The sequence below is a fragment of the Mastacembelus armatus genome, chromosome 15 (assembly GCF_900324485.2).
Source record: "Mastacembelus armatus chromosome 15, fMasArm1.2, whole genome shotgun sequence".
Classification (NCBI taxonomy): Eukaryota; Metazoa; Chordata; class Actinopteri; order Synbranchiformes; family Mastacembelidae; genus Mastacembelus; species Mastacembelus armatus.
In genome coordinates this window covers 9,387,723-9,414,372 of record NC_046647.1, presented here as the reverse complement: position 1 = coordinate 9,414,372, position 26,650 = coordinate 9,387,723, and the positions used below count along the sequence as shown (strand labels likewise).

Below are 26,650 nucleotides of genomic sequence, written 5' to 3'. Positions count from 1 at the left end.
TGTTTTATAACACACCTAAAGCACACCCCTCAAAAGGGTCTAAAATCGCATCTGATATAGGCTTTGACAATTCTAGCCCATTTTAAACTTCTATGTAAAACGACTCTCTGTTACTGCCTGTACAGACTGTAAATGTCTGTGCTGCTGTAGCTTCAGCTGTCTCTGCTGCCTCCTGCTCTGACCCGCCGCTCATCTCAACGTGTCTCCTTAGCGACGTGTATCCTTGGCAACGTGTATCTGAACCAGGAAGTGCTTTGGTGCGCTTTCGCTAACTAGCTATGGGTAGCAGAGAGGAGTGAAAGTGTCTGGCAGCAAAGTTTGTTTTAATTAGATGTATGAATCCAGCCACCATTCATGTGCAGTAAACACATGTCGGCTTGCGTCGTGGTTAACGGGCAGTTGTGGCGCGGATAGGAGAGGAGTGAAAAAAGTAAGTTGAGATGATTTTGTTGGTATGTTAGCGACCTGTTAGCCAACATGCTAACGAAAACACAAGGCTGCTAGCTTGGGGCTTAAAATAACTTGTCTTTAACCTGCTATTCTTCTCTCTTTCGTAAACGTATATGTAAAACACGCTTAGCGACAGTTGTTTAGATTGATAATGGAAACTTTAAACTGGTAAGCGTGGCGATATATTAAAAACTGAAATTGTTTGGAAAGTTGAAAACGTTAATTTAGGTTAACGAGATGGGTGACAGCTTTGTGTTGTGGTTTGCAGTCTTGTGGATCAAGGCTATAAAAAGCGTGTTCTCAGATAACCTAAGGTACCATGTAGTTATAACGTTAATAAAATAAGCTTTGGACTGACTTAGTATTTTCATTTCAGCTAACGTTGTTTGTTCTCCACCACGGAGAGTACCCTAACTAAACCTGGTTAATGATTAGCTTCTGTCATTATTGTTTATATTTTCTTTAATCACAAAATTCACTGAAATCAGCTGTTGCTGTAGTGTTGGTCTCTGTAGTGCCCATCTTTAGGCAGTACAACTCACAATGGTACACAGCTAAAAACGTGATTATCTCTTAATCATAATGGATGCATTTCTTTTTCAGTCACAGATGTACCATGAAAATGACTTACGCATTACCACTGTCTGATAGGCCATGATAGGCTTGTCAAGTTATGCAGGGGTTATGGAAAGTCCAATGAATTCTGCTCAAGAGCAGCAGCCCTTCTCTCCCCTGACCAACTCATGGTCCACACAACAGGAGTCAAACGAGAATCAAAAGCCAACGAGTGTTGGTGGATTTGTTTTAGTCCATGCAGGTAAGTGTGTACTCGATCATTAAGAAATAGAATTAAGAAAAATAGTAACCAGCACCAAATAATAGTAAACATATTTTTTACTCGCTGCTGGAAGTGGTGCACCCATAATGCTCTGCAAATGTCTTCTCCCAGTATAGTTGCCTTCCTTGAGGAGGTCAACTATTTTCATTTTATGAATATACAAATCTTTCTTTTCCTACTGTTTGGTTTCAGGAGCAGGATACCATTCTGAATCTAAGGCCAAGGAGTACAAGCATGTGTGCAAAAGAGCCTGCCAACGAGTAAGTTTACTTTATTGTGTTGTTAAGTAGCTGACAACTATAGGGACGTATGCTCAACTGCACAAGACACCCCAATAGCTGTAGGCAGTGGAGAAGCAAAAATATTTGCAAAGAGGAAGGAGCACTTGGACTTGGTTATACTGACATTTCAGTGCTAGCAGTCCTTCTTCACCTGGACGTACAAGACATTCAGCATCAAAAGGACAATTGAAACAAAAAACTGATTTAAAAAATTCAGTACACAGCATATATGAGCGCAGCTCATATATCCTTCAGTCCTACATATATAGTAAACATTCGCTGTGCACAGTTAGCAAGTAAATTGACTTTATGTGAACTACGATAGTAAATTGTATGTGTGCAAACAAGCAACACATCTGTAATTTGTGCACACAATCAATCTTGATGGACTGTTAGCTAATGTATTACTTCAGTCTAGATAATGTGTCCTATCACAATGTTTCACCACTTAGGCACTTTCTGTAAGCAGATCAACAGAACACATTGAGATTGATCATCAGAAAAAGAGACATTTCAGGACTTTCCCTAAAGACTGGGAGAATACACCTGCACAATTCTATTCAGGTCAAGTGTCATTTTTGTTTAATATTGGTAAAATATGTTGATATTGATAACATCTTAGTACCAAAGAATTTTGCCGTTTCTTGCAAGAAAGATAGAGAAAACATCCTTTCATACATTCACTGAAGTCATTGTGTCACCCAATTAGGCAACTAAAAGTTGCCAAACACTGAACGTCCCACAGTTCATGATTGGATGGTGAGTATCTGTGAACACCTGTCATTGTGTATATTGTCAGTGGGATTCCAATCTGTACTTTGGCTGCACCGCTCAGATACTTCAATTTTCTTATTTTGAAGTCGTTCCAGTTTTCATTTGGTCGTATTAAGATCATTTTGTTTTTGGAAAGAAAGTCGTACTTCCTTGGTGCTGTAAAGCAAGCTTTTCTAAATAAATTTGTATTTAGTTCCATTCATTGTTCCTCCCGTTTGTACAAAATCTTACATTATTATGACTTAAAAAGAACTTCATGATGCTGTCATTAGCATTACTGTATAACAGAAATTGTTTAAGTTGAGCCCTGTTCTGCTGGATTTAGTACGTAATGGTAAAAAGAGCTCAATTTTGTAGTCATGCCTTTTTCAACAGTAAAACTTTCTACCTCCCTTTTGGAGCTTTTGATGAGACTTTAATTCAAGGTGTGTCTGTCTCCTTTCCAGGCTGTGGACCGGCTCAAAGCTGGAGCACTTGCAGTGGAAGCGGTGGCCGCAGCACTGATTGAACTTGAGGTGGGTTAACCCAGGTTTTATTGTATATAGTCATTCTCTATTTCTTTTTTAACTCTGTTTTAAATAACAATCCATTTACATAATGTAGAACAATTTTTTAGGCCCAGATTGGACTGACAAAAAAAAGACATCCAAAAAAATTTCACTATGAATAAAAAACTTAATTTGACATGTCTATGTGTTAATCCAAAGCAGCTTTATTCTGCCTCTGATGCATTTGTGCACATCCTGTTGGATGATGTAAGAGATGATATTCTCATGGCAGGGCTGGAATAAAGAACAATGATTCTAATGATTTCTCTGCAGCTGCAGAAGTGTAGCAAAAAAGAAGGCCAGTAATATTTTCTATGATAGCTTAGAAAAAAACATACACTGCATTATGCAGTTTCTGCCCCCTGGCAGTTGGCAGTAACATAAATCTTATAAAAATGTATAATTACAGTACATATTGAATTTGTATTGTCATTGCAGTAGGAATAAAATGCCATTACAGTAAGAACAAGGACAATAAGAAACAGGGAACAATTTAGCTGTGGTTAATCTATCTACTTAGGACTGACTTTCCTGCAGCCTATTATTGTTGACAATGTGACTCACCACAAATGTAATTTTATTCTAGCCTCTGCATGTTTTTATTTGTTTTCAGGATTCTCCTTTTACAAATGCGGGCATGGGCTCCAACCTTAATTTGTCTGGGGAAATTGAATGTGATGCAAGCATCATGGATGGGAAGTCACTGCATTATGGTGCCGTAGGTTCAATTAGTGGTGAGTTACTATATGTGTGTAGATATTAATGTATATTTGCTGATTAATACTGATTACATTGTTGTTGAAGTTCAGTCACCTGGAAATAATATCAACATGCCAAACCTCTGTATGCCTCATGCTTTGTTGATTTACTTGCTACAATCTCAGAATTATATAGAGTTCACCAGAGAGGAATGCTATCATAAATCTTTTGTGGGGGACCACCCACTTTTTACCTGGAAGGCAACCAAGAAATGCTGTTGATATATCATGCTCACAGTTAGTCTTCCTTCAGGACTTTCAGCAAATGCTTTGTGGATTGCTCTGCATTGTTTTTTTACTACCATGCCTGCATGATGTTACAGGTAGCCATATCATTTTTACATGATGAATGTAACTTTCTTGGCATAAAATTTGTACAGCCTGTGTTTTTTTTATAAGGTCTCAGAATTCAGTCGGATGTATTGATGTAGGCTAAGCACAACCACGCATTCATAGTTGTGCTTGTGTACAATAAAAAATATAGAGAGAAAATATAGAGAACTACAGAGTAAATTCAATGAATACATTCCCCGTACAAAATGAACAAATGACAAATCATGAATATTACACAGCACAAATATCACAACAATCAAAACCATATTCAGTTTACCTGTAGTATGATACTTAGTATGCAGTGAGACTCAAGTTTGCCCTTTTCTTGACATATCTGCTTCCCATTTTTTACAATCTATTATTTTGCTAAATTCAAGTTGACTAGAATATTACCATTTGTGTTTTCAAACCTACTGGGGAATTGAGTATCATGATTTGTTGACACCATAATGCAATCACATAGAATGAACTACTAGCCCTGTGATAATTCTGACTTTTCCTTTAGGTATTAAGAATCCAGTTGTAGTTGCAAACCGTCTACTGAGTGAAGCACAGAAAGGGAAACTATCAGCTGGCAGAATACCACCATGGTGATTATCATGGTTATTACTTAATGTTGTATTTATGTGACTATATCCACTTGTTAATTTTTTTGTTTCGTCAGCTTTTTAGTGGGGCGAGGAGCTCATGACTGGGCCGTCAGTCAAGGAATACCTCCATGCCCTTCAGAGAAAATGGCCACTAGTGAGTAATGTTGCACTTATTCAGAAATATTTTCATATAAGAAATTTATCTTTTGTAACGACAAAACTGGACCAAAACCCAACTTATGTAGATGCAGTGGAATAAGAATATTTTATCACACACAGAGTTCAGTTTATCTGCATACAAGAGGAATAAGCGTAAGATGGAGTTGGCAGAAAAAATCGACACTGGACATAAGCAGACAAAGAAAAGACGACAATCAAGTGAAAATGTGAGTGCTGTTTTATCAGTAAGAACACTTATTTTATCTGGGTTGAGCTCTGATCATCTGGCCAGGGCTAATCAAAATGTTCTATATTAGTTGCCAACAAATAGAGGTCTTTAGGCCCATTGTGACCTTCCACCAATTTTCAAATGAAATCTGAAACTTTCCCAAATTGGGTTATAGCAAAACATTACACATATTTAAAAAATATTTTGTTCATAAACGCATACAAATCCATGTAGGCCTAATAGTCATGTATAGGCTGAAGTGTGTAAAAAATGTAAAACATATTTTACAACTTTATTTGCTCTTGTCATGCTTACTACACAATTTCAGAGTTTTGATGTAATCAGTATTGCTGATGCTGTAAATCACATCAATATGACTGTGCCATCTAATAATCAATACCATCACATGGAGAACAAAGCTCATGGAGAACAAAAAGGTCTCTCAAGCTCAGATGACAAGATTGTATTTTTTCTTTTTTTCAATGGAGCAGGTGCTGTGAAATAAAATAAAGGCAAGGTCCACTAAATACACTTGCTGCTGCAATTAGACATTAACCAAAAAAAAACAGAATGGGGTATAAATAATGTAAAAAGGGTAGAATAAGGTGTTTTATACAAAACTATCCACAACTAAGACACCATGAAATGTTCTGCCAGTTATGATCTCACAGTTTCACTGGGTCTTCAAAGGAAATGACATTACCAGGTCACGCAGTCAGTTCTGAGAAATGATTAAAGTGTTGACAAGAGTTAGTGCAAAGTTTCAGTGCCGTGAGCAGTGCGACTGGAGAGTAGCCTGATTGTGGGCTGAGTTGAAAGCAGCTGAGAGCAGATTAATTCTACTCTGAAGTCACTGGCAGTGGCAGCAGCACGGAGCAGAGTGGGAGAGTTTTTCTTGGTTTGAATGTAAATTGTGTTCAGTGGAGTGAAACGTGTAAATGGCCACGCGCTGTTACGCTTCATTGAACCTGTTAATGAGCAACATTATTATTTATTTTGTTCATTTTCATCAATCTTTAATATTAAAGACATATTGACATAAGACTAACAGCTAAGACGGACTGTTTATTGACTTGGCCATGTTTAAGGGATGTATGATTAAATTATTACCTTTTTTGTGTCAAATGGCTAGTTAGCCCAAGGAGAGGCGAAGTTTGCCTTCTGTTTTCATCTGTCTCATATATATTTACAGAGAACTGCATGACCTATTAAAGACTAATATGTGATCATAGTGTTACCTCAACAAAACAGATACCCAAAGTGTTACATGTTCAGAGCTTTAGGGTATTTGACAGGGTTTTGGCATCCACCTTATCTTTAATCTTTACTCTCCCATTAACATATAAAGTAAATTAACAGATAGAAAACTTCTTTTTCTTCTTTTTGTATCAAGGCTTGTGGCTGTTAAAGACTTCTGGCTTTAATAAAAGCAAAAACCTTATTGCAGCAAGTTGTAATTTTTATTTTCATACACAATGTTCTTTTTATGCCTTTGATTTTTGCCAAGCAAAAGTCAAAGGCATAAAAGGCAGTACAACAAGGCATGTGTTTCATGTTGGTGGATAGTTGCAGTGTTGTTTAGGAAAATCTAAAGCACATCAGTATAATTCAAAATATTCCCTTAGGTTTTACAGCCATTGTTAACTGCGGATTTCTTGTGTTTAAGGACACATATAAAGAGTGACAAGCTGGTTTTTGTAGCATTTTGAAATAACTTGCTCTGGTTTTTTTGGGCCTCAAAAGCCTGGAGACAGGAGCACATGAGTCCTTTGAAGAATGAAGATCATCAGTTTCTGGTAGGAGTGGAGCTCTGGTCGTGTATCATGATGTCGTTTTGCACAGTTACCCTGTAGAACTCTATTTATCATCCGCTCTGAGTCATGATGGTTCACAAAGTCACATCCAAAGCAAACTGCAATCAGTGAAGTCAAACAGTTGACTGAAATCACAACAGTACATTTTTCCTGAAATATGAAGGGCGGTGTGAATCATAAATGTGTAAGCAATCATATATTCTTAATTTTGGTAAAGTCCTTAGTTGAAAATGATGCTAGTGCTTCAGAATCTGTAGGTTTGGATTACTTTAACTCTGTGTTGCCTGATTCCCAATATTCATGTGATCCCTGCCTGTACTGTGTTGTAGGAAAATGGTTCAGGGTGCCTCGACACAGTGGGAGCTGTTGTTGTCGACCTGGAAGGGAATGTAGCTGCAGCAGTGTCCAGTGGAGGCCTGGCGATGAAGCATCCTGGCAGGGTTGGCCAGGTAGTCAGATCGTCTTCTGTTTTCTTTTTTTTTTTTTTCCCCCTATAGTTGTGTGAAAACTAAATAATATATATTTATTTTGTGTCATATAAACATATGGCCCATATAGTACCATATTTAATCAATGCAGTTTATGCATACAGACATGTATTCTATGTGGAATAATAGCAGCTGAAAAACAAACTAAAATAAAATAAATAATACATTATCTGAATCCAAGGTGGGATGACAGTCTAAACCATGTCTAGGAACAAAGTCCTGCTGTCTGCAGTCAGCGTTCATAAAACCTGCTTTCAGCATGCGGTTATTCTCACCAAAAACAGACATTTTCAGGCAACAGCAAGTAACAAACACATAGTATGCTGCCTACCCAGCAACACACAGTACTTGGCCAACTTTATTAACTAGCTGGTGAATAGAGAGGAACATCTAGCACCTAAAGGCTACCTATTTTGGTGGTGGAAACCAAAACTGAATTAAAAAGCCAATGTATTTTGAACTTTTGTTGAGAAATTATAAGTTCACAACATATATAGAGCAGGGGACATGTCTTTGGAGAATACTATTCCCTAAACATACTAGAGGGAAAAAATAGACTAAGAGCATAAATGGATGTGTACCTGTTTTGTGAGACAGTTGAGGGACAGTGTGAGATAAGCTCGAAAGCTGCTTTCCATGGGGACTGTCATTTAGACTCCTCAGAAACACTACGCTAATGGAAAGATTGTGTCTGCTGCATGTGTAAACAGGCAATTTCTTGCTAGCAGATTAACAACTATCAGCATAACAAGGAGATAAAGTGCTAGAGAAGTGTTTTTTAAGGGACTTTTGCCTCTTGTGACCAAAAGTTAACTTGTCAGTGCAGCTTCAACAAGATTGAGAGCAGCAAACAGGAGTTGCCAATGAGCAGCTGTTCCATAAGAAGCCCCCTAGCTTTCTGATCCCTTCCCTTTGTTTCTGTCTTTGATGTGCTAATCTGCCATTGCTGCTGTTTGATGTAACTACAGGGCTGAAGTGTTGTCTATATTTTTGAGCCTAACTACCACAGAAGAATTCACAGTGATCATATTCATGTCCACAAACACAAGTAAAGCATTGCCATGCCGGAAATGTTTGTCTTTGAGGCAGCCACACAAAGTTATGTAGCTTGAATTAGCAGCTGCTTGACTGGGAAAAAATAAGCTACTTTTTATTTCTTCTGAACAGATTAAATGAATTCGTAGAATTCGCCAAGTAGTAAAAGTAGTAAGCATGGCATGGTCTTTAATTTTGAGGCAACTAAAGAACGTTATGAGTTAACAGCAACTTACGTAGGGGGAAAAAAATTAATAATGGGGGCTGAACAGAATGAATGAATCAGTAAATTTTAAGGTTAGGAACCTGGAAACTCAGAGTAATAGCGTAGTGAGTGCGGTTTACTTTGGGTTGAAATGATCACGGCAGCCTGCATTGTTTTTTTTACCGTAATTTAGATATGAACACCCCTTACTTAAAATTAATACTTGAGAATTTGTTATTTTAAGTACTTGCTAAAGAGACATATTAGGACTAATGATAACGCCATAACTCATGCATGTCTAAAATGTGTTTTTTTTTTTTTTTGCATTTTGCATTTTTCTCAGGCTGCACATTATGGATGTGGCTGCTGGGCAGAAAACGCCTGTAACATGAACCCTTACTCTACAGCAGTGAGTACCTCAGGTATACCAGAGCACAGCCTACTTTGCAGTCGTGTATACATGTTTGGTTTAGTGTGTATGTGTGTTTCTGTGTAAATTTTCCTGTCTCTGTTAAGGTTTACTATGAGCCTGCCTTTTGTTTTGGAGATGATATGAATCAGAAACAGATATTGGATGTGAGCCTCTTCTTTAGCTCCAGTGAGTCAAGCTCCAAAAAGCCTGATAATACTTTTCCAACCATTCCTGTTGAGTGGTTCTCATCGGTCACTTCCGCAGCTGATTGAGTCATCATTCTTCTGTCTTTGTCAGACAGCTGCATGCCAGGTGCATTACAAAGCTCTTTGGATTTGCAGTGACATTTGACAAGGGACACCTGCTGTTGATCTAATGCAGTCATTGGGTGTGCAGCAGAAAAATGGTAAATTTGAAAACTCCAAGAGCAGTTCTCTAAAATCATATAGTAGAAACAAACTTTGAGCATGTGAGCTATACACATGCTCATTCATTCGACTAATTATGCAGTGTGAACTAATTTGATCTAGAGCTTATTGAAACGAAAGACAACATAATTCTGAACTAAATGTATTCATTTATATTTCATGCAGATTTTTGTTTTTTGCTACCTCTGGAAACTGTACACAGCATTTTATGGTTAAAATTGCAAGATCTACATATTCAGGTCAATAGAGGTATAGCGAGCTCAGATCCTCTGCATTGTCTATTGTTTAATCTGTAGAGAGCCTTTGCACTCACCTCACTACCCTCCACCCCAGACACATTGTACCATGTTACTGATTCATAGTTGTGTATCTTTCAGAAAATGCTTGCCTGTGTCATTTTCTGTCTTTCTGCTGTATCTGCAATGTCAGCTATTGCTTCAGTTTCTCTTTAAGCTGAGTTGGAGAGCTTACCCACTCAAATCTTACTCAGTTTCTATTATGGTTAATCATTGTCAAGACAAAACAAACAAATACATTTACTATCAAAACAAACCAAAAATATCATAGGAAACCAGGGCTCTCTAGCCACTAGCATCAGACCTTAATAAGATGATCTAAAAATGCCCAGGTAAATTGTTGGATATTTCTGGCCTTCTACATGAACTGGTTCCCAGTTTCAGCTCTGACTTCAAGAGCTCTTCTATCAAACGTGTTTTCATGTATATATATATATATATATATCTTTGCATATACAGTGGGTACGGAAAGTATTCAGACCCCTTTAAATTTTTCAATTTTTGAGTCACTGCAGCTATTTGCCAAAATCAAAAAAGTTCATTTTATTTCTCATTAATGTACACTCAGCACCCCATCTTGACAGAAAAAAACAGAAATGTAGAAATTTTTGCAAAGATTGAGGAAGACACACACACCACCCATAGGGGTGAGAAGGGAATTTTTTTTTTTTTTTATATATGTATTAGTACATTACATTTGAAAGTTGCTGTTGTTTGATGCATAATATTGTGTGTGCAATAGCTTCTTTCAAAATCCTGCTCTGTCATTCATATAAGTTCTGCTGATGCAAATATTTCTATGCTGCCCACCATACACAGTCATGATAAGACGACCAGTTTCTCATGATCAGACATGTTGATTAATGTGGTGACTCATGAAACACTTTGAGCTCAGAAGTCCAGCTTGGACGTTTCCAACACCCGATGTGCACACAAGACATCCTGACATCCAATCTGCCATTTAAAAAACAATTTCTCCTAAAACATATCTATACAAAACAAACAACCATGCCTCTTTCAGCTGAAAGAAACATTGGTGTTTGTGAGCCGTATGACTTTAAATGTGAGGTAATGAGGCTAGAGTATATTAGGCCTCTTCTTTAAGATCTGTAGACATCTGTGACAAAGGTTCTGGGGTAAATTAAAACCTAAAGACTACTAACATATCCAGCATCTTACACTGCTAAAGCATTCTTAAACATCTGATCCTTAGCAGCCAGTGAGAGGTCTAGGCTAGTGTAATAACAAAAACAGCTATACTGAATATATTATTTATTAAAAACAACTCTTAGGACTTTGTCCTTTAATCATAACTGCAGCTCTGATAGGCCCAATATGGTTTCTGCTAGAAAAGTGAATGTCTTGGTCTAGCACTTCTGCAGTTCTTTGGCATATTTAATTGAAACAAAGAAGGGCAGCAAATCAATTTTTTTTGCATCCAAATAATTTTGTTACTTCATTTATTGTTTTTGACATAGTCAGAAGTACTGTAAATCCTGGTTGTAGTCTCATTGTGTGCATTCATCCAAGATGCCAGTTTGGTATTAAATGAGTTAAAGGTGATATGTAGTGTCTATACATTATACATGTAGATAGTACATGTACATAGTGTATTTATTATATTAACCAGTGTGAGACCACTGTCTTACTGCTGTTCATCAGTTCTGCTGTTCTTCTCAGCAGTGTAGATATTTGCTCTCTATGCATTTTCACCTCTTCCTGTCTTCCTATATTTATAAAGGCATTTCCTTTGATGTTACTAAAAAACATTTCCTCATGGGTATTGGGAGCACACTGTGTGTTCCAGTATAACACCTGTTTTTAATTTGCTAACTTGAAAGGCATTTCCATCAAAAGAAACAGAAAAACGATCATTTTCATTCTGACATCAGGAGTTTGATCCTCACCCTATATGTCACTCTTTTGTCCCCTCACCTCACCTCACCACTGTTTGACTCATTCCCCCCCTCCCTCCCACTCTAGTCTAGTCTGTTTTGTAATATGCGGCTCATGTGGTCATTGCTTTATATGTGTTGACTGCTTCAACTGGCCGTAACTTTGCCGTGACCAGCCAGAGAATAGCTCATGAACTTTACTCTTTACTCTTGCTGCTGTTGGCTGTCACATACTCCATCTCAGTGTGTTGGCCTCTTTCCTTTTTACATTTCTCTTCTGCTGGTTCTTGCTGCAGTTCCAGTGTGAACTGTTTGACTGTGGTGTCATAATATCCAGCTCCCATGAGACAGAGCAGTTTACGGCAAACACAGTACAAAAGGCGCAGTACCTGGCCAATGTGATGTTCTGCTCTTGTTAAAAAAGAACAATGAAGTGCTCCAGGCATGTGGTCTCCACAGTTACCAACCTGCATCCAGTTTTGTTGTAGTTACCTGATATTTTATGGGGCCTTCATTTAAGTTTACAGAACAACAAGGCTGTATTCTTCAGTGTTTATGGGTTTTCACAGGAGCTTTTACCAGATGTGTTTTGTTTTCTCTTTTCGATTCCTTTTCTCTTATACTCTGCATGGGCAGACTTTACATGTGTGAAATTTCATATTGTAAGCATGCAGCATGCATTAATAAATTACATTTCCAACAACAAGGTGGATTTAATGTTAGTCCTTTAAGCAGTAAGTAGCCCATTATCTAAGACATTGACATACAATTTGAATTTGAAATAAGAGAGGATATTAGCAGACTGCCCATGTTTTTTGTGGTTCCTGGTTGGCTTAAATGGTTAATAAAATGCTTTGTTTCTCTACCTGGACATTTCTATATGCCACATAACTGAAGAGCACTGAAAAGATTCATTTGCTTAGTGGGGACAGTCACACTCTGTTGTCACTTCTCTGATTTTATTTGATTTCATTCAGAGATTAGGTTTTAGTATGAATAAAAATGTTTACACACATATTTTTGTTTTCGTACATTGTTGGAAAAGTACAGTTATTAGTTTTACAGTTGGCTTGTAGTTACATCTGTCCTACCACTGTTTTATGTCCCTCTGCCCCCTATTATTAGTCAGTGTCTAATAGAATAGTTTCGTCTTGTTTACCATTCGCATTTAATAAAATTATATTTTGGTAATGTTTGCCCTTTAAGCCTAACTGAAAGAAACATGATTCTAACATGTGCATTTAAATCTATTACTATAAGAATCATGAAGAAATGTGTACTGGTGATGCATGTTTCAGGTATGCATGTATTTCATTGCAGTTACACAGTGAGCCAGCTTGAACACAGAGTTTGCAGAAGTGGAATTAATACTGGGTGTTTGCTGTTTCCCAGGCCAGCGGGAAATCTGGGCAGGCACAAACTGAATGAGAAACACAAACCCTCTTTTAGCAATTACTGTCATTGTGTTCTTGAGCAAGGCAGCTGTAGCCTCCAGGGGCAGTGAGCCTTACCTGAAATAATAAAGCTTAACATCACATGCCAAAATGACTGTAGTGCCACAAATTAGTTTATATTTTCTATAAAAATTAAAAAAAAAGTCCTTTATTTTTGCAACATTTCCATTATGCAACTTGATGAAAAAGATGATGCTTTTTGAAAAGTTTGAATATCAGAGCTTAGTATTACAGATGTAATCAGGAAGTGCAGTGCTCGTATATAGAAATTGTATTAAAATTCACATAAACATTAAGATGTCATTAAAACTATATACAGCTAATCTTTTAAAAGGCAGTTTTTGTGTGTGCCTGTGTTTTTGGGGTGTAAGAGGTTTGGGCTACATGTACTGCAACTTTCTCAACGTTAACATTGGTGATCCTGTTTTTTTTTAGTTATTATTACAGGTTCTTCTGTGCCTGTGTGTCTTTTGCCAGGCTGTGGGGAGCATCTGATTCGTACCATGCTCGCACGGGAATGCTCTGCTGCCATGCAGTCTGAAGATGCCCACCAAGCACTGCTGGAGGCTATGCAAAACAAGTTCATCAGTGAGTAACCCAAATTTAGCCCAATTCCCCATTCTCCTTTCTGTGCACACAGATTTGTCAGCCAAATATGTTTGCAAGAAACACAATTATGCACAGCGAGAACAAAACTTATAAACAGATGTTGCATAGCTTAAGGAATGAGCTAACAACTGGAAGGACTGGAAATAATGGAATCAGAAGAAACGGCTTTTGATTTATGGATTGTTTTCACTGTTTATACAGAGCCTTCAAATGTTTCACACATCACAGCTGACAGCCACAGATAATTGTGGAAAACATAATTGTTTTGTTGAAAGTTCATGTGAGGATGTCATTTTTTCCATATTCTCAGAAGTGGTCAGTTTTAGAACATCTTGTTAACTATGTTTGCTATGCTTGTGAATGACCACTGGGATAGCAGCGGAAGAAAGGACATGTGGAAACGTGGTGGTTTCTGCCTTCTTCTGGCCTCCTTTAGAAGTCCGTCCCAGTGTGGACATTTGTAACGCTAACATGTTTGCTCAGGGTGGATGAAGTCAACTTGAAGTTGATTCTTTTGTTGTTTCCTTTCAAGGTACATATTAAGTTAAACAGAGCTCCATAAATCTTGCCTTAGTAGGAACAGTGATGACAGCATCTGTGATATGGAGGCTTCTCACACCACTTTCAAGATACATTTCTCTAAATGGAATATCTTTATTGTCTACACCATGAGCACTTTAAGATCTGTTTGTGTTCCTGCGTCTGCCTAACACACACAACCACAAATACCCACATTCAAAAACAGTTTAATCCAACGTTTAATCCTACAACATGACACAATAAATGAAATACAACAAGGAAACAATGACATGCGGACAATATTTTCATCAGCTGCACCAATTGGTCCTGTTTTTCTTTTTGCTTGTTTATCTATTGAGACATTTGAAGACATGTTGAAACTGTCTTTAGTTTGTTGTTTTCCAAACTGTTCAAGAAAGACTCTCATTCTACAGTATGCAGTACATGTAAGCCACATCTAGTCATGTAGCTGTGTGCGTGTTTTTTCTACAATAGAGTATACCATGCAGGGAGTTAAAATGCACTGTCCGTCATTAAGCTATTATGTGTTGAAATTGGCCCACACAAATAGAGTGAAATATTTTTTTTGCAAGTCATTTCATTTGGCCAAGGAAGCAAACAGCTTGAATGGAAGGATTTTGTCTCATAAATCTGCCAAGTATGATTAAAAGATCTTTGTTTACAAGTACAACTATATGAACTTTTATTACTTGAAAAGAATCTTGTCATTTTTAGCCATTGCAGATATGTTGTTTCCTGTGTGTGTGCGTGTGTGCGTGTGTGCGTGTGTGCGTGTGTGTGTGTGTGTGTGTGTGTGTGTGTGTGTGTGCATGTGTGTGTTCAGGCTCACCCTTTCTGGCCAGTGAAGATCGTGTTTTGGGTGGAGTGATTGTCCTGAGGTGCTGCAGATGTGTGGAAGCTCAGCCATCTCAAAATATTCAGGGTATACTGGGTAAGACATTAATCATTTCAATCCTGATCACAGTCAAACCTCTGTGCTACAACTGATTGTAGGCAGAGTGTGGGCTGTAAATATTTAAAAATCCATTATCAAATCGTTGGGGGGAGGCGCTGTGGCTTTCCTTGCGGGTGGCCTGTGTCTTAACTTGCAAAATCAGGCTCTGGTTTTACACCATTCATCTCAGATTCAAGCAGAGACCTCCTACTACAGAATCAACCAAGAATATTCAGACAAGTGGAGGCCATCTGATACTGCCCACCTTGGCTGGTTGCGTTTGTAGCCATATGAATAGTGTTTTTTTTTTTTTTTTGCTTGCCATTTGTGTTAATTTTACCATGATGTATATAGAGCCCTCTGTTCCAAAGAAACGAATGGGTGAGTTGAAGTTTATGAACTGAGTAGAGCAGATGTTTCTCCAGTGTAGGGTGGGGTGACATCTTGATTTCCAACGAGACATAATGGCAAATGCTGTGTGAAGTGTTATTTATATAGAACATTATGTCAGTGTGAATAATAAAAAGTGCCAAAGTGCTACTTACTCTGTGATGTACAGGCCCAGCCTGATGTTGTTTATTGACCATAGCCCTTGTGTAGGCTGTGGAGTGCCTCAGATTACTGTAGACTGGAATGGGCTCTTTGGTGATATCCAAAAATAAACAGCAGATCAACCACATCGTTTTGGTGCTGTAATTGAGTTTCTAATCCAACTCAGAAGTTCTGCCTTCTTCTGCACTTATGTCACACTGTGAATTTTATATTTCCATAATAATGGAAATGCTCAGAGGTCATGGTAACACACTGAACTCCTTGCCAAACTTTTCCCTCTGGCAGATAGTTTCTGTTTATTGTGTGAGATACAATTTAAGTGTATTAACACAGTCTGTTCTCTTCCTGCCCCATTGCTTGGCCCCCACACTCCCTTTATTTACAATATATGTATAAAAATGTGTAGTTGTGTTATTAGTTTCCTATAATTAACCTTTTTTATTTGTGAATTTACACAGTGGAGTTCCTTTGGAGTCACACCACAGAGAGCATGTGTGTTGGCTACATGTCTGCCCAAGACAGCAAAGCGAAGGTGAGCTTCCCAATTTACCTGACAAGCATAATGTCTTGTTGAATTTCAATATCATACTATTCTTAATAATATTAGTTCGAAAAACACTGTTAACTGTTGGTGTAAGTAACATGGCAAATTTGCAAATGCTACCAGACAAGGAAAATTTAATTCTGAATGTATGAAATAATTGAAATTGAGTTTGATGTGCGAAGAATATATTAGTCGTATATTAAATTCTCAACATTAATAGTGAACTGGGAAGAAACTTGGAGAAACTGTTGGGCAGAATATATACAATGGTGAGTTTAATTTGACTCTTTTTTCCTGTTCTGCACCTGATAAACTTCAGAGGCTACAATTCAGAAAACACAGAAAACAGGATCCTTAACATCTGTTTACTCCGATATACTCTTGACATGTACCTCACATGTGGCATGTTGAACTTGGTTATAAACTTGACAGGCAGTCACTGCTATTGTGTTGCACCTGGCATGAATTTGGATTACTCATGCTTTATTCACCTTTAATGTAAGAGATTTAGATTTAGTTTCCTAGATTTAGCTGTCCTTTGCCTTCTCTGTGGATTGAAGGACTTTGACATTAATTTGGAACGTCAAACTCCTGACGAACTACAGGCCATGTCTTACCTATCTCTATCGTTTGACCTCACAGGATACACAGGGTGTAGCTGCTGCTTTTCACCTGCCAGTGATTGACTGTATACTGAGATGGTCTAATGCATAGGTCATGCCGTCTCCACCGGAACCTACTCCTCATTCCCAATCAGTAGGAGTAGAAAAGAAAAATTACTACATGATGAATGTTTGAGTTTGACTATGTGATTCTTAACAAAACTCTTAACTATTAAATAAATATGAGATTTAATTCAGTCAGTGTGACTAAGGGCCTAAAGCTCTCCTAGCTCCAAGTGAAGTCTCTGCTCACACTGATTTCTTTTGCTAATGTATCTCTGTCCCTCTGTATGAAGAGAGAGCACTGTTGTTGAAGCCTGGTTCAGATTTCAGTATTTGCCCTTCATCCTGCTTCCCCGCCCCCTTCACCGTGCTTCTCTCCTTCTCTTGGTCTATCTCTTGTGTCCCTACCCCTCTCTGCCCCTATCTGGTCCTAATGTACCAAAAAGTTTACTGAAATTCCTGCACCACTGTGGATATCAGTATCAATCTGCATATTTGTCAGATGTGCTCTGTGTATTGGGCTTTGTGGAGAAATGTGAGCATGTGAGCTCTCCTTTCACGCCTGTGCCAGTGTACAGGCAGGACACAGTGAACCGCGTACTGTTCAGGGGCACTTTCACTCACCAAATATTGCTGCTGTTTGTAAGTTTTTGTTTTGTTTACAATTTTGTTTGGAGCTCTTTAGATGAATGAAGTTTAATCTAAGTTTTTGGCTCATTCAACAGCCTTGCAACATTCTTTCTACAACTGAAATCATATATTGTTAGAAAGCACTGGTGTAGAAGTTCCCACAAATGTGTTTGTTTGCTTTCACACTTCACCTAGAGAGTCTAGACTGTGCTGTTGTTCCATGATTTAAAGCCAACCATCTTGCTCTTTTCTCACACAGTCTGGAAGTAGTTTTTGGGCCATTATCCTTAGTTAATTGTCTTTTCATGACCATTATAATAGCAAAATACAGTGGTATTTGCTGCTGTGCTGTGTCATCCAAGTTATACTTCAGAGGGTGCAGTAACACTCTGCCTTTATACAGACAGAGTTTGCTCTAGTACTCAACAAATGTAGGGACTTCTGAAGGAACTGTTTGCATCCATCTTCAAGGCTTTATTTGCTTCTACTCTTGTAGTATAGATGTCACTAATCAAATAATGGATTTTTGCCCAGTCTGTTCTAATTACTTTAAAATACTGAAAAAAACTGGGGAAAAACAAAACATCCATAACATTTAAACTGCAGGAACACCCTGGGTCTGTGCACCACAGAAGCATTAAAATAAGCACCTATAAATTCTTTTATGGAGAGCCAATCTCCCACAGTCACTTCTTTAAGCTATGCATATACAGCATTCTTTATATATTAATGTGCTTAGTAGGTGCAGATCCAGGATTATTATCTGTCAGTAGTTACCCTCCTGGGAGAGAGTATCCACTTCCTCTTGAGGGGCTATTGGTGACACAGTGATATTGGAGAGCCCAGCCTAGAACAAATGCTCAACCAAAGCTTGTGTTGCCCTATGAGAGACCGAGCAGCTAGTTGGGGAGGCAAGGCTACGAACATGGCTCTCACCCCCTGCATACCAGAGACACTGTCCTTGCCTTCACCCGAGGTTTTGCTTGCTGCTCCTTAGCTCGCTGCCAACATATTGTTCATTGAGGGAATTCCATAGAGAGCATATGTTTTCTCTACAATCAGGCGACTATCAAAAGGTTAGAGCTGATAACTCTAATGCATCCAGGCTCCAGCTGTGATGTGTGCAGTCTGTAATGTCAGTATAGAAAGTGGTCTGTATGCCATGGAGGCCTAGGATTCGGCACCTGTGTGTCCATGGCCTCGGCGCATTAGCTCGTAGACAGAGTAGCAGTTAAATTTTAAAGTGTTTCCGTCCTGAGAAGTGTCTGAAGAAGTCTGCCATGTTGTTCTTTTCATTCCGATCAGCATTACTAAGCAGCCAGTGTCCATCTTCCTCTGCTTTGCTGTGATAAGAACATGAAAGGGCTGATACACAGTAGCACAGTAGCAGGGGTACTTAGGATAGAGGTCAGGCTGCATTTGTATTGTAGCACATCGACTTCTGTTTCACAGTGTTTGAACTCTCACATGTGTATGTACGTACTCTGCATGACTGTTTCAGAAACAGAAAAGTGAAGCATGTTGCTGTGTAGTCCACGTGTTGGATGTCGAGCCAGTTTTTCAGACACTGCTCTGGCTGCTCCTCTGAGGTTTTTCTTACTTTTCAATCAGAGCTTGTTTCTCGTGGAAGGTTGAATCTGTCTTCAAATCCTTTGACATGAAACTGTAAAATAGCTATAAAGCAGCAGTGATGCATCTGGTTTTACTCAAATGCTCACCTGTGTTTGCACTGGATCGAACATCAGAACATCAAGCCATGTTTTACAGAGCTTCAAAAAGCTGCATGGAGGGGCCAGTGGCGGCACTTCTGAGGCAGTTACACTATTGTTTTATTGTTTGTCATGATTGGACAGATGAAAGAGAAGTGGTGGCTCTACAGCACTGCCACCATGGCTCGGTTCCCTCCTCCTGGACATCATTACCACTATAAAGACTTTGCTGCTCAAATTGTGTAAAGCCAAAGAAAATCAAATTGCATGCAATTCAGGCCTCCTGGTTATTGTCTGCTTTGTATATTATACGATAAATGTTTTTTATTATGGTGCATTTTGTTTTTATTGTCTGTCTCACATAGTGAATAAATAGCATATGATTGTTTTTTATTTCTTTATTTTAAAAGAAAAGAATGTGAAAACCACATCACAAAACAACGGCATAGTCACGGGGGTTAAATATATCCTTTGGCCTGCACTGTGGTGCTAACGTGTGGCTTCTCTAGTTCCTAAACACATTCATATCACCAAAGAATGTTGTTTTTCTCCGACAGATACAATAGAACTGTGTTTTTCCCGTTGTGTTTTGACTCGGCTGCAGTCTATGGTCACTTTAGTCACTGGGTAACAAGCTGACAACAGGCTCACTGTAGAGTGTGTTGTGTGTACTAATGTTTTCTAAAATAATGATCATCAAGAATCATTTTTAATTCTTTTCTCCTCAGTTAACCATACTGATTTGCGATTAGTACAATATAAACATGGATTCCATAACAGGAATTTAAGCACCGTTGCGATATGTTACATTGTGAAGGAGATGTTGAGATGGACATCAGAGCCACCAGCAGATCTCTTAAAATCAGTATAAATTGGTGTTCAACTGGTGAGATCATGATTGTGGTTGAAGTGGTAACTCGTTGGCCACGCTCACCCACTGAAATAACCAAAAAGTTGCTTTTTAAGTTGCCCACTAATTCGGAACAGCATGACAACAAACTTTCAGTCTGAGCACTTTGGTACTTTACTGTATTGTATTGCCAATGTCATTGAGCAGAACCACTAAAAGATTTAAAATCTTTGTACAATTTTACATACTAATAATTAAAATATAAAGTCAGAGTGTAACAATTTACATAACATAGACCAAAAACTTTGTGTGAGTTAGTAATTGACTCTTTGGACATAAGGCCAAACTACTGTTTCTCTAATATTGACCACGCCTGATGTAACAGAGGTGAATGACATGCAATGCTCTTCGCACAGCTGTGGTCTGATTAGTCAGTTGTTTGGTTTAGTAAGCTTTCAACTCCTCCTGTACACTCACTCATGTTGCCGTAACATTTGCCATCCCAGTCACACTAGTGTCACTGTCAGACACAGGGCTCTTGCAGGATATATAAAGTCCTACTGCTAGCCAGTAATTGTGCCCAGTAGTGTATTTTTTGCTGTGTATTCAATGTGGTAGGAATTTAAAAGAGCACTGAGAAGCCTCTGCCTTGCCAACATCAAAAGGAAAAACATCTAGCATGTCACCATCAGTTGATTATGACTGAGCTGTGGACTTTCACCCGAAACCGTTCCAGCAAAGCCTTTCTTTAACCTCTTCTTTAGGAGATCAAGGGCAGCAGATGAACGCAGAAAAGGGGTACTATAGGCATAATAGTCCCTGAGAGTGTTGCCATGTGTGCATAGTCTCGTCTGGCTGTTGTCCCACTGTAGTGACAGTTGCCCTCGGGGTGCCAGGGGCCGTAGTTCAGGCCTACACAAAAAAAGTCCAGTGAAGATGCTGTGACTAAAGGAGGGATGTCAGGCTAGTTCAGTGGCTTGGTCAATAAGTGGATGGGCTCTTCCCCCAGGGCTGAAGTCAGTGTTAACCTCTGTGGAGAGAGGGAGAGAGAGGAAGAAGCATGACAGCCATTATTGGCACAGAGACAGTCGGTCAGCTTTGATCCTCCAGTGGAAGTATCATTCCCGTCTTCACAGCTGTGTTTGCCCCCTCCCTCCACCTCTTACTCCTCTCTGTCTCTGCTCAAACACAAAACACTAGCAGTCTGTTCACTTTCCCTACTTTCTCTACATAACCTCAGGGAACAGAAGTACTGTTCTTAAACACTGACATTGCTGGTTTGATTGTATCTCAGGTGTTATTTAGATTTTTTTTTAACAATAAGATTCATTGTCAACAACATATCTCTTTACAGAAGCAGTCACCATGTTCATTGTATTTTGGGTGCCCCCATAACTCTCTCACACTCTGCAGTGTCAGGCGCAATGACATCCGGTGCTGTTCCCCAGTTAGTCCTACTCAGTCTTCAAGCCTTTCAGTGTCTACAAATGTGTTGTAGAACACTTTGGACAAAAAATGAGTGGCTGACTTCGATGAATCTCCCTCGGGGATAACTCAGCACAATGAGCTTAATTTTTAAAACTGCAGAATTTAAAGAGTTGACCGACTCAGCAGAGGCTTTCCTTAATAGACCTCTTTGTTTGCTTAAGCTTACTGGTGGTCGTACAGAAGTAGGTGCACACAGGCACAGGAAAGGAATCCCTGTGCCATTGCTATGCATTAAACTCTCAGCAATGCAGTAAGTGTTAAAAATGGTTGCTATGCAGCCTGTTAATGCAGTGACCTACAGGTCACATTTTTCTGTGCATACGATGCTCAATTAACAAGACAGCAAATCCAGAGAGCTTCAGAAAAAAAAGCGAGTGTCAGCTTCTGCTGCAACTTACATATGCATCATATAATGAAAAGTCATTCAGAAGCACAATTGGCTAATTAAGAATGTGTTGGATATATTTGTCAAACTGGACTTTGAGTCTGATTTTATGTTGAGTTCGGTACCTGTAGCGACACATTGTTATACCATGCTCATCTTTGACGCTTTTTTCAATTTCAATGTCTGCTCAAAAAGTTAGTAACACTTAATATAACTTAATTTAATTCATACTCTATCACCATGAATGTATTTATATTTTTATGTTTTGTCCAAAAAACGAGTAATCCAAATTTTATATGTGTGTTCCTTTTGATGCCTGCAGACACACATATCCAGACTACCACCTGGGACCATTCCTGGACAGTCTTTGGCCATCGAGGGAGGTGTGTGTCGACTGATGAGCGTAGTAGAGTGAGCCACATTTGCCCGCCTTCTGGGCTTCTTCAGCAATACTCCAATACAGACCATTCCACCCACCTACTAACACGCACACACACACACACACACACACACACACACACCGCCCCCACCCCCCCCCCCCCACCACCACCTTTGTGATGCCAGATATAATAGGCTTTAGCTGTTTTAACAGGTGTCTAGGCTGAAGAGAGGGTGTTAGTTTCTACTTAGTGCACTTACAGGACTTCCCTTTGCCACTGTTTGCCTCCAGCATGTACTCTATGCCAATTTACCCAAGATCTCCAGTGTCACCTGGATTAGACTTGATGCACCATTGCCTTGATGCATTTTTTTTCTTTATTATTCTTTTCCAAACAAAAGTGGCATTGTTCCTTTTTGTATATAAGCTATGGTTTAGGTAAACAGGGTGGATGTTGATGTTTTTTTTTTTTTTTTTGTATTGCTGAACAGATGTGAATATTTTCAAAATTTTAGGAATTTGAAGTGCAAAACCTTGTGCCGTTCTTTAAATGCTTTTCAAGTTTAAAAAGATGTCAGATTGCACCTTGTGGAATGCCTGCTACTCAAGATAGCTGTTATGGATGAGTCATTTATTAGATGTGGGAGATGAACAATGGTGACATAAACAACTTACAATGTTAACACCTACAGTCAAACTTCCATGTACTCATACCCGCATTATTAATCATCCAGCATACTGTATATTGTAGCATAATGTGCATCTTAGATCATGTTGACTTTTATAACATTTTCAGCCATACTAAGCTTTGCTTTGATTGATTCAAAATGTGAGTACAAATCTGTTGCATGTATAAATCTACAGCAAAACCACTTTCTGTTCTCTGGCAGACATAGAGTCAATCAAGAAGCAGGAAGCTATGCACTTCCAGAGTGATGCTGATTCATACGTTATATAAAATATATATAGTGCTCAGGTAGCAACATTTGACCCCACCCGCTAATCATGACTGTTAGTCATCACTTAAAAATCACAGTTTATATTTGTACAGTCACATTGACAGACACATGTATTTTCTAGCTAAGGAAAAAAAGACAGGTGAAAAACTAATTTATGCATCAAGCCCGTGAAATGGGGCTGTTAAAAAGTTTACTTGAAAGGAGTAATGGTTTAAATTGTTAGGATTATCCATTTCTCGGGTTTTACTGTTTCACTCAGTTAATACTTAGAATTTCAGTCTCAGCAAAACCATAATAGAGCTTGTTTATTCTTTACTTGAAAATGCAACTAATATTAAATGGTATAAGCTATGGAAATGGAAAAGTATGTGCATATCTCTCTACAGTGCTCAAAAAGTAAATAAAATCTATGTTGCTGCATTTCTTCGACTGCTATCTTCAGTATGTTACACTTCAAGCAAAGATGAGAGGAGATATCTGTTTAAGCAAGTCTTTGTAAAAGTGTGTGTGTGTGTATGTCCCTCTCACACACACACACACACACACACACACAGAAAAGAAGCTCCTTTCCTAATCCACTGTTTTGTTTTTGACATTTAGGCTTTTCCCTCCCTTTTTAAAGAATTTGAGTGACATAACCAAAAATTTAATATTCAAAATATTTCTAAGGTTTTTCGAATGACTTTTTTTTCTTCTGAGTTGCAGTGATTTGATTCCTCATGAATAAACAAAGTGTCTGATTCAAAAGATCTGATTATTTGTACCAATTGTAACACTCTCCAATGCAAGAACAGGCTCTGGATTGTGGCCAGTGTATGCATCTCTATAACAATATAGAGATGTAAAAGAATATAAATATATTCATCATATGAAGACAGAGATGCCCCCCCTCTCCCCTGTCAGTGCATCATGCCTGTTTGCAGGATCGGGTCACATATTGGTGACATCCAGCCAGTATGCCTTGCAGGTGTAAGATGTCACAGTTTTTTGATATCACTGACATGCAAAATGCATTTGACAGGTTGGGTGGAGCAGCAGGAGCTTGCTTGGGGAAGTGGTGTGTGTGCGTGTATGTGCATGTGTGTGCGTGTGTGTTTGTTTTTGTTCCACAGCCTCCTGACCCTGGTTCATCTAAAAGGAGACTTATGTTACCTTGCCCCTCCCCCACACCCACAGTCTTCTCCAGTAGCTTGATTATGTGTTATTACAGAGCACCCTCTTTTCATCAGAGCTAATCTTTGTTGCTTGGAGACTCACAGCCCTATTCAGCACAGAACCTTCCCCTTCAAACATCATCCCTCTCTGTCCTGGATCTCCTTAGCTTTGAAAAAGGATCCTGGGTCTTTAAAAAGTGGATGGGGCCCTTAGCCATTCAAGGTATATGCACAGCCTCGCGCTCAGCAAGGCTCTTAAATGCAAAACAGACGGTGGAGCAAATAAAGATCAAAGGCAGAAGCCTTGCCTGCCTGGCCTGCTGTCCTCACATGCCAAGCGGTGTTGTCACAGTGAATCACTGCCATGCAGCTTCCGTGCTCATGTGGACCCCCCCCCCCTCCACGTCAGGGCCACCAACCCCTGTGACACCGTCACCCCATATGTGCCAGTGTCTCACATCAACAACAGGATAACCTCTACAACATATAGGGCTGCCAAGCCAAAGACCAAGCCAAATTTAACCAAGAGGAATCAGAGGAGACAGATGTCTGTCACCTTCATATACATCCAAATCAGCTCTTACCATGTTTATAGTGGTTTATTCACTTTGGCTGCTCAGGTGCAGAATTCCTCTCTGGCTGTGTTTGCTTTATTTCTCACAAATCAGTGACTTTGTGCATGTGCATCGTGACTCATAAAATATATTTCTCTCTGAAATGACCCATTGGATTTTACATAAAGTCTGTGTCTTTAAAAATCCATTTGCATTTGAATGGAAACGATGCAGAGCATATAAAACGTGTTTTGGTACATTAGTTATAAATTTAGCACAATGAATTGCATGCCTGAATATAATAACTCTTTTATGGCAGATTCTTTTCCTGTGGTGTCCTCATTCGTCTGACAGCTTTGTGTGTGTGTGTGTGTGTGTGTGCGATTTTATGAGCAGGTGTGTGTTATTTTAGCTGTTGTTTAAACTGGTATACAAGAGGGGCAGGTGCCACTCAGGCCATGTGTCCATCTAATAAGACGATTTTCATTGCATGGTGATTCTTTGTGTCTAAGTGTATTAGAGTGTTTAGTTATGTGCTTTGTCATTGTTCTGCCATAGATGGTGTGGCAGTAGGGGTTAAGTAAGGCACTCTGCCCTCTCAGATGCTCCACAGCTACTTGACCTGTTTGTTCAGCTGCACACCCAGGCACATGTTTGCCTCACACCCACTCCTCCCCTGACTAACTGAGCCAAAGATGCGAGTCTATGGCAGACAGAGTGCCAGTGGCCCCCTTGCTCCTGTTTTGCCAGTAGGACACTGGGCGTGAAGGTTGAACGGGAGGGACTGAGCGGCCAGATAAGCATCCTCCAGATCCAGGTCTGCAATTCAAGATTAGAAGACCAAAGAAAAACCTTTTAATTAGCTTTGCCCTGCAGTTAGGGCCCTGTGGTATTGTGGCCCAGACACTTCCTGCATTGTGCTACACCACCCATAAAGTAGTGCAGCGAGGGAGTGAGTGAAAGAAAGTGAGGGAGAGAGGCTAAAAATGTCACTGCCACATCTGCACTACACCACAAAACAAAGAGAAGCCTGATTGCCACTGGTGAAAAATAACTAAATACATTTTGAAGTATCTGTACTTGAACATTTCCATTTTCTACATCACATTTCTACATTTCATATGAAAATCTTACTCCACTACAGTTTGTATCATGCCCCCTATTTACCTGCTACAGTCCTTACAGTGAGCTGCAGTATGGACAGTAACCCACCTGGTCTTGTTATAACCTGAAATATTTCCAGGGGAAAAAAAAAAAAATTGTGTAACAGCTGGAATTTCTTTTCGTTTGTGACAACATCTACCCATCCAAGTTTCCACAGCTTTCTTCTTCTTTTTAACGCCTCTTGTCTGCAGATCTACTGAGAAATCCCAGAGCCATCCCTGTTAAGTTTGATCTATAACCGGATAAGTAGGATGGACATAATTTTCCTTCTTATAGCAAAAATAGAGGCAAAATACCAACAATCATATCTTGGTGATGCTTAATGAGCCCTTTCAGATCCTTGACAATGTACCACTAATATGGTGCTTCGCAGCCTTTGAAACATACCAGAGTAGCGTCCCGGAAATAGCAACACACAAAAGTGAGGCCTCATAGGCGCCCCACGACCAAAACAAGTTTTCTCTGTACTCGCTCAGCTGGCTGGTCTATAGTGTGTTTGCTCTCTCATATCTTTAAACACCAGGTGCACACAAATACTGTGCACAGG

At 39.1% G+C, this 26,650-nt stretch overlaps 1 protein-coding gene across 4 annotated transcripts; it reads left to right on the top strand.

Annotated features, from left to right (window-relative positions):
- The first annotated feature begins 264 nt into the window (after positions 1 to 264).
- tasp1 (taspase, threonine aspartase, 1) lies at positions 265 to 23,651 on the top strand. Of its 4 annotated transcripts, XM_026309307.1 has the most exons (15): positions 1,197 to 1,267; positions 1,481 to 1,548; positions 2,022 to 2,133; positions 2,279 to 2,328; positions 2,790 to 2,858; positions 3,505 to 3,625; positions 4,488 to 4,572; positions 4,647 to 4,726; positions 4,852 to 4,958; positions 7,104 to 7,223; positions 8,846 to 8,924; positions 13,465 to 13,575; positions 14,960 to 15,067; positions 16,081 to 16,154; positions 22,216 to 23,651. In XM_026309307.1, exons 4-15 carry the CDS (start codon positions 2,326 to 2,328, stop codon positions 22,306 to 22,308), a joined length of 1,050 nt encoding a protein of 349 aa, XP_026165092.1. In that variant the 5' UTR covers positions 1,197 to 1,267; positions 1,481 to 1,548; positions 2,022 to 2,133; positions 2,279 to 2,325; the 3' UTR covers positions 22,309 to 23,651. The 4 variants fall into 4 exon arrangements, with proteins under 4 accessions (XP_026165090.1, XP_026165091.1, XP_026165092.1 ...); XM_026309305.1 differs by lacking the exons at positions 2,022 to 2,133; positions 2,279 to 2,328 and adding an exon at positions 265 to 430 and having other exon boundaries at positions 1,102 to 1,267; XM_026309306.1 differs by lacking the exons at positions 2,022 to 2,133; positions 2,279 to 2,328 and adding an exon at positions 290 to 430 and having other exon boundaries at positions 1,054 to 1,267.
- Positions 23,652 to 26,650: the final 2,999 nt, after the last annotated feature.